The 12,347-nt window shown below is 47.3% G+C and overlaps 1 protein-coding gene across 2 annotated transcripts in view; it reads left to right on the top strand.

The window, feature by feature from the left end:
- Positions 1-4,575: 4,575 nt before the first annotated feature.
- The window catches only part of LOC106609696 (death-associated protein kinase 2), a 41,980-nt gene continuing 34,208 nt past the window's right edge, over positions 4,576-12,347 (top strand). Inside the window, exons 1-3 of one of the 2 annotated variants that reach the window (XM_045708417.2) lie at positions 4,576-4,744; positions 5,368-5,524; positions 12,011-12,232. In XM_045708417.2, coding sequence (XP_045564373.1) covers positions 5,382-5,524; positions 12,011-12,232 — 365 coding nt within the window. In that variant the 5' untranslated portion in view covers positions 4,576-4,744; positions 5,368-5,381. The remainder of the gene's footprint in view (positions 4,745-5,367; positions 5,525-12,010; positions 12,233-12,347) is intronic. The other variant, XM_045708418.2, reaches the window with a different exon arrangement.

Genomic DNA, 12,347 nt, shown 5'->3' with positions numbered 1-12,347 from the left:
GACACTCCCAGCATCTTCCCAGCATGGATATAAATACCTGAAGCTGTAATTACATTTACACAGAGTACAGAATCTGATTCCATTGGTTGATTCTCATCACACAGAGTACATAATCTGATTCCATTGGTTGATTCTCATCACCTAGAGTACAGAATCTGATACCATTGGTTGATTCTCATCACACAGAGTACATAATCTGATTCCATTGGTTGATTCTCATCACCTAGAGTACAGAATCTGATACCATTGGTTGATTCTCATCACCCAGAGTGCAGAATCTGTTACCATTGGTTGATTCTCATCACCCAGAGTACAGAATCTGATACCATTGGTTGATTATCTTCTATTATCTGTTCTCTGTCATTGCCACCACATCTGTCATCTGTCCTCTCCTGATCCACTACCTGGACCCATCTGTCCTCTCCTGATCCACTACCTGGACCCATCTGTCCTCTCCTGATCCACTACCTGGACCCATCTGTCCTCTCCTGATCCACTACCTGGACCCATCTGTCCTCTCCTGATCCACTACCTGGACCCATCGGTCCTCTCCTGATCCACTACCTGGACCCATCTGTCCTCTCCTGATCCACTACCTGGACCCATCTGTCATCTCCTGATCCACTACCTGGACCCATCTGTCCTCTCCTGATCCACTACCTGGACCCATCTGACTACCTGGACCCATCTGTCCTCTCCTGATCCACTACCTGGACCCATCTGTCCTCTCCTGATCCACTACCTGGACCCATCTGTCCTCTCCTGATCCACTACCTGGACCCATCTGTCCTCTCCTGATCCACTACCTGGACCCATCTGTCCTCTCCTGATCCACTGGGACTGATGTGGTTAGAAACTTAGTGTTTACATATCTTTCTGAAAATATCCTGCTTTCTCTCTCTCTCTCTGCCTCTGTATTCAATTTTAATTCAATTTCAATTTCAATTTAAGGGCTTTATTGGGAAACATTTGTTTACATTGCCAAAGCAAGTGAAATAGATAATATACAAAAGTGAAATAAACAGTAAAAATGAACAGTAAACATTACACTCACGAAAGTTCCAAAATTATAAAGACATTTCAAATGTAATATTATGTCTATATACAGTGTTGTAATGATGTGCAAATAGTTAAAGTACAAAAGGGAAAATAAATAAACATAAATATGGGTTGTATTTACAATGGTGTTTGTTCTTCACTGGCTGCCCTTTTCTTGTCTCAACAGGTCACAAATCTTGCTGCTGTGATGAGACACTGTGGTATTTCAGCCAATAGATATGGGAGATTATCAAAATTGGGTTAGTTTTCAAATTCTTTGTGGGTCTGTGTAATCTGAGGGAAATATGTGTATCTAATATGGTCATACATTTGGCAGGAGGTTAGGAAGTGCAGCTCAGTTTCCACCTCGTTGTGTGGGCAGTGTGCACATAGCCTGTCTTCTCTTGAGAGCCAGGTCTGCCTACTGGTGGCCTCTCTCAATTGCAAGGCTATCTTCAGAGCTCGTGCTGCTAGGAGACATAAACTGGGACATGCTTAACACCCCAGCCATCCTACAATCTAAGCTTGATGCCTTCAATCTCACACAAATTATCAATGAACCTACCAGGTACAACCCCAAATCCGTAAACACGGGCACCCTCATAGATGCCATGCTAACTAACTCGCCCTCCAAATACACCTCTGCTGTTTTCAACCAAGATCTCAGTGATCACTGCCTCATTGCCTGCATCCGTAATGGGTCTGCGACCAAACGACCTCCACTCATCACTGTCAAACGCTCCCTGAAACATTTCTGGGAGCAGGCCTTTCTAATCGACCTGGCCCAGGTATCCTGGAATGACACTGACCTCATCCCGTCAGTAGAGGATGCCTGGTTATTCTTTAAAAGTGCCTTCCTCACCATCTTAAACAAGCATGCTCCATGAACCAGGAACAGATATAGCCCTTGGTTCACTCCAGACCTGTCTGCCCTTGACCAGCACAAAAACATCCTGTGGCGTTCTGCATTAGCATCGAATAGCCCCCGTGATATGCAACTTTTCAGGGAAGTTAGGAACCAACATACACAGGCAGTTAGGAAAGCTAAGGCTAGCTTTTTCAAACAGAAATTTGCATCCTGTAGTACTAACTCAAAAAAGTTCTGGGACACTGTAAAGTCCATGGAGAATAAGAGCACCTCCTCCCAGCTGCCCACTGCTCTGAGGCTAGGAAACACTGTTACCACCGATAAATCCACTATAATTGAGAATTTCAATAAACATTTTTCTACGGCTGGCCATGCTTTCCACCTGGCTACCCCTACCGCGGTCAACAGCACTGCGCTCCCCACAGCAACTCGCCCAAACCTCCCCCACTTCTCCTTCACCCAAATCCAGTTAGCTGATGTTCTGAAAGAGCTGCAAAGTCTGGACCCCTACAAATCAGCCGGGCTAGACAATCTGGACCCTCTCTTTCTAAAAGTATTGCAACCCCTATTACTAGCCTGTTCAACCTCTCTTTCGTATCGTCTGAGATTCCCATAGATTGGAAAGCTGCCGCGGTCATCCCCCTCTTCAAAGGGGGAGACACTCTAGACCCAAACTGCTACAGACCTATATCTATCCTGCCCTGCCTTTCTAAGGTCTTCGAAAGCCAAGTTAACAAACAGATCACCGACCATTTCGAATCCCACCGTACCTTCTCCGCTATGCAATCTGGTTTCCGAGCTGGTCATGGGTGCACCTCAGCCACGCTCAAGGTCCTAAACGATATCATAACTGCCATCGATAAGAGACATTACTGTGCAGACGTATTCATTGACCTGGCCAAGGCTTTCAACTCTGTCAATCACCGTATTCTTATCGGCAGACTCAACAGCCTTGCTTTCTCAAATGACTGCCTCGCCTGGTTCACCAACTACTTCTACGATAGAGTTCAGTATGTAAAATCGGAGGGCCTGTTGTCGGGACCTGTTACCTCCCTCACTAGCTTTAAGTACCATCTGTCAGAGCAGCTCACAGATCACTGCACCTGTACATAGCCCATCTGTAAACAGCCCATCCAACTACCTCATCCCCATACTGTCTTTATTTATTTTTTATGCTCCTTTGCACCCCAGAATCTCTACGTGCGCATTCATCTTCTGCACATCTACCATTCCAGTGTTTAATTACTAAATTGTAATTACTTCGCCACCATGGCCTATTTATTGCCTTACCTCTCTTATCCTACCTCATTTACACATGCTGTTTATAGATTTTTCTACTGTATTATCAATTGTATGTTTGTTTATTCCATGTGTAACTCTGTGTTGTTGTATGTGTCAAACTGCTTTGCTTTATCTTGGCCAGGTCACAGTTGTAAATGAGAACTTGTTCTCAACTTGCCTACCTGGTTAAACAAAGGTGAAATAAATCAAATAAAAAAAGAAAGAAAAATATGTTGACTGAGTCTGTACATAGTCAAAGCTTTTCTTAAGTTTGGGTCAGTCACAGTGATCAGGTATTCTCTTCCTCTCTTTCTCTCTTCCTCTCTCTTTCTCTCTCTCTCTCTCTCTCTCTCTCTCTCTCTCTCTCTCTCTCTCTCTCTCTCTCTCTCTCTCTCTCTCTCTCTCCCTCTCTTCCTCTCTTTCTCTCTCTCTCTCTCTTCCTCTCTCTCTCTCTCTCTCTCTCTCTCTCTCTCTCTATCTCTCTCTCTCTCTTCCTCTCTCTCTCTCTCTCTCTCTCTCTCTCTCTCTCTCTATCTCTCTTCTCTCTCTCTCTATCTCTCTCTCTTCTCTCTCTCTCTCTCTCTCTCTGTCTCTCTATCCTGTAATATCAGCACTTTGACTTTCAGGATCTCAATTCCTTCCATTAGCAGCCGATCCCTGATGCAGTATACTTACAAGGTGATGGTGTCTGTGTTAATGTTCTAGTGCTATAGTGCCCTCTTGTGGTATAGATACTGCACTACACAGCATGCCAGGGATGTTCAATACTCCTTACTATAGAATGCCTTACTATGTACACTGAGTGTCACATTTTCAGGAACACCTTCCTGATATTGAGTTTCACCTCCCTTTTGCCCCCAGAACAGCCTTCTTTGGGTCATGGACTCTACAAGGTGTCGAACAGCGTTCCACAGGGATGCTGGCCCATGTTGACTACAATAATTCCCACAGTTGTGTCAAGTTGGCTGGATGTCCTTTGAGTGGTGGACCATTCTTGATACACACAGGAACTGTTGAGTGTGAAAAACCCAGCTGCGTTGCAGTTCTTGACACAAACCAGTGTTCCTGTCACCTACTAACATACACTGTTCTTGCCCATTCACACTCTGAATGACACACACACACAATCCATGTCTCAATTTGTTTCAAGGCTTAAAAATCCTTCTTCAACCTGTCTCCTCCCCTTCACCTACACTGATTAAATTGGATTTAACAAGTGACATCAATAAGGGATCATAGCTTTCACCTGGATTCACCTGGTCAGTCTATGTCATGGAAAGAGCAGGTGTTCCTAATGTTTTGTCCACTAGTCGTATGTTGTACGCAGTGGAAGAGAACACAGACTTGTATTTGTAACATTGAAAATACACCCAGGGAAGGCAGCTCTACCGCGTTGGTAACAAGAGACGTTTCGTTTGGCACAAGAGCGCGCCGGGAACCTGAGAGCGCGCCTGGTCAGTAGGGAAATGCCGTCAACACGGTGCTCGGTAAACTTTGAAAAGAAACGAGAGTGAACGAAGAAGTTTGTGGACACGCTTTGACAGTCATTTCAACATGGTAAGAACTTTTTAAAATGGCTCTATATTTCTGTCTATTTAACTTTATTCTAATGGTTATCTGTATGCGTCATCTAAGGTCTTGCGCCGCACAATTGCCCTTGATATTTGGTGATCAAATGTGCCTACAATAAGTTGCTAATCAGAGCTGGCCAACAGTCTAGTAGTAATAGTATGTAATAACACTAGTTATAAACTGGGTGGTTCCAGCCCTGAATGCTGATTGGCTGACTGCCATGACCGTATACCACAGGTATGATAAAACATTTATTTTTACTGCTCTAATTATGTTGGTAACCAGTTTATAATAGCAATAAGGCACCTATTATTGCGCTGGTCGTACGTAAGAACAGCCGTTAGCCGTGGTATATTGGCCATATACCAGATCTCCTCTGGCCTTATTGCTTCATTATAACACTAGTTATAACAGGTTATACTCATAATTCATATATTGTAATGATCATTTTTTTTAAAAGACACGTTTTTTTTGTACGTAGGCTAAATGTTTCTCTGATTCTGTGATGTTGGCCATGTTGCAGTTCTCCATGTTTGTTATTGTACAACTCCAAGCAGACAGGACACTGCACCTGCTGAACTATCATATTATTCTGTTCTTTTACACAGGGTTTACTTCTATAATGGGAGGAATAGAGAACCCATCTGAGACAGCTATATTACACATCAAAACCACGGCATCGTCCCCGTCAATGACTGCAGGCATGGCCCTGTTCAAGCAGCAGACAGTGGAGGATTTCTACGACATCGGAGAAGAATTAGGAAGGTACAGTATTCCATAGGGGCGGCAGGTAGTCTAGTGGTTAGAGCGTTGGGCCAGTAACCAGCAGGTAGTCTAGTGGTTAGAGCGTTGGGCCAGTAACCAGCAGGTAGTCTAGTGGTTAGAGCGTTGGGCCAGTAACCAGCAGGTAGTCTAGTGGTTAGAGCGTTGGGCCAGTAACCAGCAGGTAGCCTAGTGGTTAGAGCGTTGGGCCAGTAACCAGCAGGTAGTCTAGTGGTTAGAGTGTTGTGCCAGTAACCAGCAGGTAGCCTAGTGGTTAGAGCGTTGGGCCAGTAACCAGCAGGTAGTCTAGTGGTTAGAGCGTTGGGCCAGTAACCAGTAGGTAGCCTAGTGGTTAGAGCGTTGGGCCAGTAACCAGCAGGTAGTCTAGTGGTTAGAGTGTTGGGCCAGTAACCAGCAGGTAGTCTAGTGGTTAGAGCGTTGGGCCAGTAATCAGTAGGTAGCCTAGTGGTTAGAGCGTTGGGCCAGTAACCAGCAGGTAGTCTAGTGGTTAGAGTGTTGGGCCAGTAACCAGCAGGTAGCCTAGTGGTTAGAGCGTTGGGCCAGTAACCAGCAGGTAATCTAGTGGTTAGAGCGTTGGGCCAGTAACCAGCAGGTAGCCTAGTGGTTAGAGCGTTGGGCCAGTAACCAGCAGGTAGCCTAGTGGTTAGAGTGTTGGACCAGTAACCAGCAGGTAGTCTAGTGGTTAGAGTGTTGGGCCAGTAACCAGCAGGTAGCCTAGTGGTTCGAGTGTTGGACCAGTAACCAGCAGGTAGCCTAGTGGTTAGAGTGTTGGGTCAGTAACCAGCAGATAGCCTAGTGGTTAGAGCGTTGGACCAGTAACCAGCAGGTAGCCTAGTGGTTAGAGTGTTGGGCCAGTAACCAGCAGGTAGCCTAGTGGTTAGAGACTCAGTAATATGACGTAGCTGAAAGACCTGTTTGAAGGTAGACTCAGTAATATGACGTAGATTAAAGCCCTGTTTGAAGGTAGACTCAGTAATATGATGTAGATTAAAGCCCTGTTTGAAGGTAGACTCAGTAATATGACGTAGATTAAAGCCCTGTTTGAAGGTAGACTCAGTAATATGACGTAGATTAAAGCCCTGTTTGAAGGTAGACTCAGTAATATGACGTAGCTGAAAGACCTGTTTGAAGGTAGACTCAGTAATATGACGTAGATTAAAGCCCTGTTTAAAGGTAGACTCAGTAATATGACGTAGATTAAAGCCCTGTTTGAAGGTAGACTCAGTAATATGACGTAGATTAAAGCCCTGTTTGAAGGTAGACTCAGTAATATGACGTAGATTAAAGCCCTGTTTGAAGGTAGACTCAGTAATTTGACGTAGATTAAAGCCCTGTTTGAAGGTAGACTCAGTAATTTGACGTAGATTAAAGCCCTGTTTAAAAGGCTTCCTTTGATCCTGCCTCACAATGTGTTGTTCTGTTTTTGTTCATATTAGAAGACCACCAGGTGGATGTTATAACATGGTCAGAGACATGCAGCTCATCACTACAGGCCATTAGGCTCTATGTGCAGCTCTATCTCAGTTCCCTGTCTGTAGCTTTACCCAGTCTGGAAACCAACACAGTTCAAAACTACATGTTTCAAAAGAGATGAAGGGAATCTTGGTTGAGGTAACATTGTTTTCTTCCTGTACTGACCGGGTTCTCAAACCACTCAGGCTGTACTCAGTGACCCAGTAGTTTATATGAAGTCACTTCTCTAGAGGCAGCTGAGCTGACAGACAGTCACTCCTCTTCTAGAGGCAGCTGAGCTGACAGGCAGTCACTCCTCTTCTAGAGGCAGCTGAGCTGACAGGCAGTCACTCCTCTTCTAGAGGCAGCTGAGCTGACAGGCAGTCACTCCTCTTCTAGAGGCAGCTGAGCTGACAGGCAGTCACTCCTCTTCTAGAGGCAGCTGAGCTGACAGGCAGTCACTCCTCTTCTAGAGGCAGCTGAGCTGACAGGCAGTCACTCCTCTTCTAGAGGCAGCTGAGCTGACAGACAGTCAATCCTCTTCTAGAGGCAGCTGAGCTGACAGGCAGTCACTCCTCTTCTAGAGGCAGCTGAGCTGACAGGCAGTCACTCCTCTTCTAGAGGCAGCTGAGCTGACAGGCAGTCACTCCTCCTCTTGAGGCAGGTGAGCTGACAGACAGTCACTCCTCCTCTAGAGGCTGAGCTGGCAGGCAGTCACTCCTCTTCTAGAGGCAGCTGAGCTGACAGACAGTCACTCCTCCTCTAGAGGCAGCTGAGCTGACAGGCAGTCACTCCTCTTCTAGAGGCAGCTGAGCTGACAGACAGTCACTCCTCCTATTGAGGCAGCTGAGCTGACAGACAGTCACTCCTCCTCTAGAGGCTGAGCTGACAGGCAGTCACTCCTCCTCTTGAGGCAGCTGAGCTGACAGGCAGTCACTCGTCCTCTAGAGGCTGAGCTGACAGGCAGTCACTCCTCCTCTTGAGGCAGCTGAGCTGACAGGCAGTCACTCCTCCTCTAGAGGCTGAGCTGACAGGCAGTCACTCGTCCTCTAGAGGCTGAGCTGGCAGGCAGTCACTCCTCCTCTAGAGGCTGCTGAGCTGACAGGCAGTCACTCCTCTTCTAGAGGCTGAGCTGACAGGCAGTCACTCCTCCTCTAGAGGCTGAGCTGACAGGCAGTCACTCGTCCTCTAGAGGCTGAGCTGGCAGGCAGTCACTCCTCTTCTAGAGGCTGCTGAGCTGACAGACAGTCACTCCTCCTCTAGAGGCTGAGCTGACAGGCAGTCACTCGTCCTCTAGAGGCTGAGCTGACAGGCAGTCACTCCTCCTCTTGAGGCAGCTGAGCTGACAGGCAGTCACTCCTCCTCTAGAGGCTGAGCTGACAGGCAGTCACTCGTCCTCTAGAGGCTGAGCTGGCAGGCAGTCACTCCTCCTCTAGAGGCTGCTGAGCTGACAGGCAGTCACTCCTCTTCTAGAGGCTGAGCTGACAGGCAGTCACTCCTCCTCTAGAGGCTGAGCTGACAGGCAGTCACTCGTCCTCTAGAGGCTGAGCTGGCAGGCAGTCACTCCTCTTCTAGAGGCTGCTGAGCTGACAGACAGTCACTCCTCCTCTAGAGGCTGAGCTGACAGGCAGTCACTCGTCCTCTAGAGGCTGAGCTGACAGGCAGTCACTCGTCCTCTAGAGGCTGAGCTGGCAGGCAGTCACTCCTCTTCTAGAGGCTGCTGAGCTGACAGACAGTCACTCCTCCTCTAGAGGCTGAGCTGACAGACAGTCACTCCTCTTCTAGAGGCTGCTGAGCTGACAGACAGTCACTCCTCCTCTAGAGGCTGAGCTGACAGACAGTCACTCCTCTTCTAGAGGCTGCTGAGCTGACAGACAGTCACTCGTCCTCTAGAGGCTGAGCTGACAGACAGTCACTCCTCTTCTAGAGGCTGCTGAGCTGACAGACAGTCACTCCTCCTCTAGAGGCTGAGCTGACAGACAGTCACTCCTCTTCTAGAGGCTGAGCTGGCAGGCAGTCACTCCTCCTCTAGAGGCAGCTGGCAGGCAGTCACTCCTCCTCTAGAGGCTGAGCTGGCAGGCAGTCACTCCTCCTCTAGAGGCAGCTGGCAGGCAGTCACTCGTCCTCTAGAGGCTGAGCTGACAGACAGTCACTCCTCTTCTAGAGGCTGAGCTGGCAGGCAGTCACTCCTCCTCTAGAGGCAGCTGGCAGGCAGTCACTCGTCCTCTAGAGGCAGCTGGCAGGCAGTCACTCGTCCTCTAGAGGCAGCTGGCAGGCAGTCACTCGTCCTCTAGAGGCTGAGCTGGCAGGCAGTCACTCCTCCTCTAGAGGCTGAGCTGACAGGCAGTCACTCCTCTTCTAGAGGCAGCTGAGCTGGCAGGCAGTCACTCCTCCTCTAGAGGCAGCTGGCAGGCAGTCACTCCTCCTCTAGAGGCAGCTGGCAGGCAGTCACTCCTCCTCTAGAGGCAGCTGGCAGGCAGTCACTCGTCCTCTAGAGGCTGAGCTGACAGACAGTCACTCTTCTTCTAGAGGCTGAGCTGGCAGGCAGTCACTCCTCCTCTAGAGGCAGCTGGCAGGCAGTCACTCGTCCTCTAGAGGCAGCTGGCAGGCAGTCACTCGTCCTCTAGAGGCAGCTGGCAGGCAGTCACTCGTCCTCTAGAGGCTGAGCTGGCAGGCAGTCACTCCTCCTCTAGAGGCTGAGCTGACAGGCAGTCACTCCTCACACTGCAGTTTAAAGATGGCCTCCTTCTATCTTTAGAAATGTGTGTCTATGTTTAATCACACAGCTACACTATGAATGAGGAAGTGGAGTGTTACTTTACCTCACTGTCTCACTGTACTGACAGTAGAGGAAAAAAACATGGAGTCACAGTCACTGTCTGTGCCCCAAATGGCCCCCTATCCCCTATGGGCCCTGGATATAAGCAGTGCACTCTATAGGGAATATACACTCTTAGAAAAAAAGGTTCTATCTAGAACCTAAAAGGGTTCTTCGGTTGTCCCCATAGGAGAACCCTTTGAAGAACCCTTTTTGGTTCCAGACAGAACCTTTTTGAGTTCCATGTAGAACCCTTTACACAGAGGGTAGAACCCTTTACACAGAGGGTTCTACATGGAACCTCAAATAGTTCTGTCTGGAACCATAAATGGATCTACCTGGAACTAAACAGGGTTCTCCTATGTGAACAGCCAAAGAACCCTTTTAGAGCCCTTTGTTTCTAAGAGTGAAGGGTGCAGCTACGGTACACAGCCACTGAATGACCGTTGACTTAATTCCCTCTTGGTGTCCTTTCTTTGCTCTGTTGTAAGTGAGGATAAAAGCCCAGAGTTGGGTCAATACATCCAAGTATTGAAAGGATTTGAGGAGCACTTGATTTAGCTCAGAGTGACTTCTGGTGCTGTTCTACTGGTTCCATTGTACAGGGGACAGAGTACTAAATCAAGTGCACCAAAGTATTTCCCATATGCTACCATAGGCTACCATAGACATTTTACATTTTACATTTTAGTCATTTAGCAGACGCTCTTATCCAGAGCGACTTACAAATTGGTGCATTCACCTATAATAGGCTACCATAGGTGACCATAGGTGACCATAGGTGACCATAGGTGACCATAGGCGACCATAGGCGACCATAGGCTACCATAGGTGACCATAGGTGACCATAGGCTACCATAGGCTACCGTATGCAGTGAACACAGGTGTGTACAACAGCGAATGGTATTTGGATATGTTTAGTTGTCTGTGAAAGTGTATGATGTAAAACCCGAGAGTGGTCAGGCTTAGCTCACGCTGCTGCATTGCCACTACACTATGAATAGATCGGTAGCCTCGCAGGAAGAAATGTCTGAACATTCTGTAGGACAAATTGAGTTAACCCTTCACACATACCACACCTTCTGACTGCACCGTGGTCATTTACAGTGTTTAAAGAGACAGTGTTTCCACCGCAACAAACATTAGAAATGTAATATTGTAATAATACATGAAAATCCTCTTGACAATATCCTCTGATACGGAAATAACATACCGTCCCATCTGGCCTTCATTTGATCTGATTCTGTAGAGACCACATGTTGTAGGTGTTAACATACGGTCCCATCTGGCCTTCTTCTGATCTGATTCTGTAGAGACCACATGTTGTAGGTGTTAACATACCGTCCCATCTGGCCTTCGTCTGATCTGATTCTGTAGAGACCACATGTTGTAGGTGTTAACATACGGTCCCATCTGGCCTTCTTCTGATCTGATTCTGTAGAGACCACATGTTGTAGGTGTTAACATACGGTCCCATCTGGCCTTCTTCTGATCTGATTCTGTAGAGATCACATGTTGTAGGTGTTAACATACCGTCCCATCTGGCCTTCTTCTGATCTGATTCTGTAGAGACCACATGTTGTAGGTGTTAACATACGGTCCCATCTGGCCTTCGTCTGATCTGATTCTGTAGAGACCACATGTTGTAGGTGTTAACATACGGTCCCATCTGGCCTTCGTCTGATCTGATTCTGTAGAGACCACATGTTGTAGGTGTTAACATACGGTCCCATCTGGCCTTCGTCTGATCTGATTCTGTAGAGACCACATGTTGTAGGTGTTAACATACGGTCCCATCTGGCCTTCGTCTGATCTGATTCTGTAGAGACCACATGTTGTAGGTGTTAACATACGGTCCCATCTGGCCTTCGTCTGATCTGATTCTGTAGAGACCACATGTTGTAGGTGTTAACATACGGTCCCATCTGGCCTTCGTCTGATCTGATTCTGTAGAGACCACATGTTGTAGGTGTTAACATACGGTCCCATCTAGCCTTCGTCTGATCTGATTCTGTAGAGACCACATGTTGTAGGTGTTAACATACGGTCCCATCTAGCCTTCGTCTGATCTGATTCTGTAGAGACCACATGTTGTAGGTTTTAACAACATAATCATTCATTTTCAAGCAAACATACATTGTGTTGCTGAATATTTTTTCTCCATAATTTTTGTGTCCTTCTCTCGTTCTGTGTTCCAGCGGTCAGTTTGCCATCGTGAAGCGTTGCTGGGAGAAGAGCACAGGTCTGGAGTTCGCTGCTAAATTCATCAAGAAACGTCAGAGCAGATCCAGCCGGCGGGGGGTCAGGAGGGAGGAGATAGAGAGAGAGGTCAACATCCTACAGCAGACACAACACCCCAACATAGTCACCTTCCACGATGTCTACGAGAACCGGACTGACGTGGTGCTCATCCTGGAGCTGTGAGTCACACCACAGAGGAATACTACAAACCAGGATCAAGGAGTTAGCCAGATAACTTGCCAAAATATTCTTACTTCATTTTATATATATTTTTTTGGGGGGGGGGGGGGGGGA

This window comes from Salmo salar, chromosome 26, assembly GCF_965601325.2.
Source record: "Salmo salar chromosome 26, fSalSal1, whole genome shotgun sequence".
NCBI classification, from domain to species: Eukaryota; Metazoa; Chordata; class Actinopteri; order Salmoniformes; family Salmonidae; genus Salmo; species Salmo salar.
This window is presented reverse-complemented; position numbering and strand designations above follow the sequence as displayed.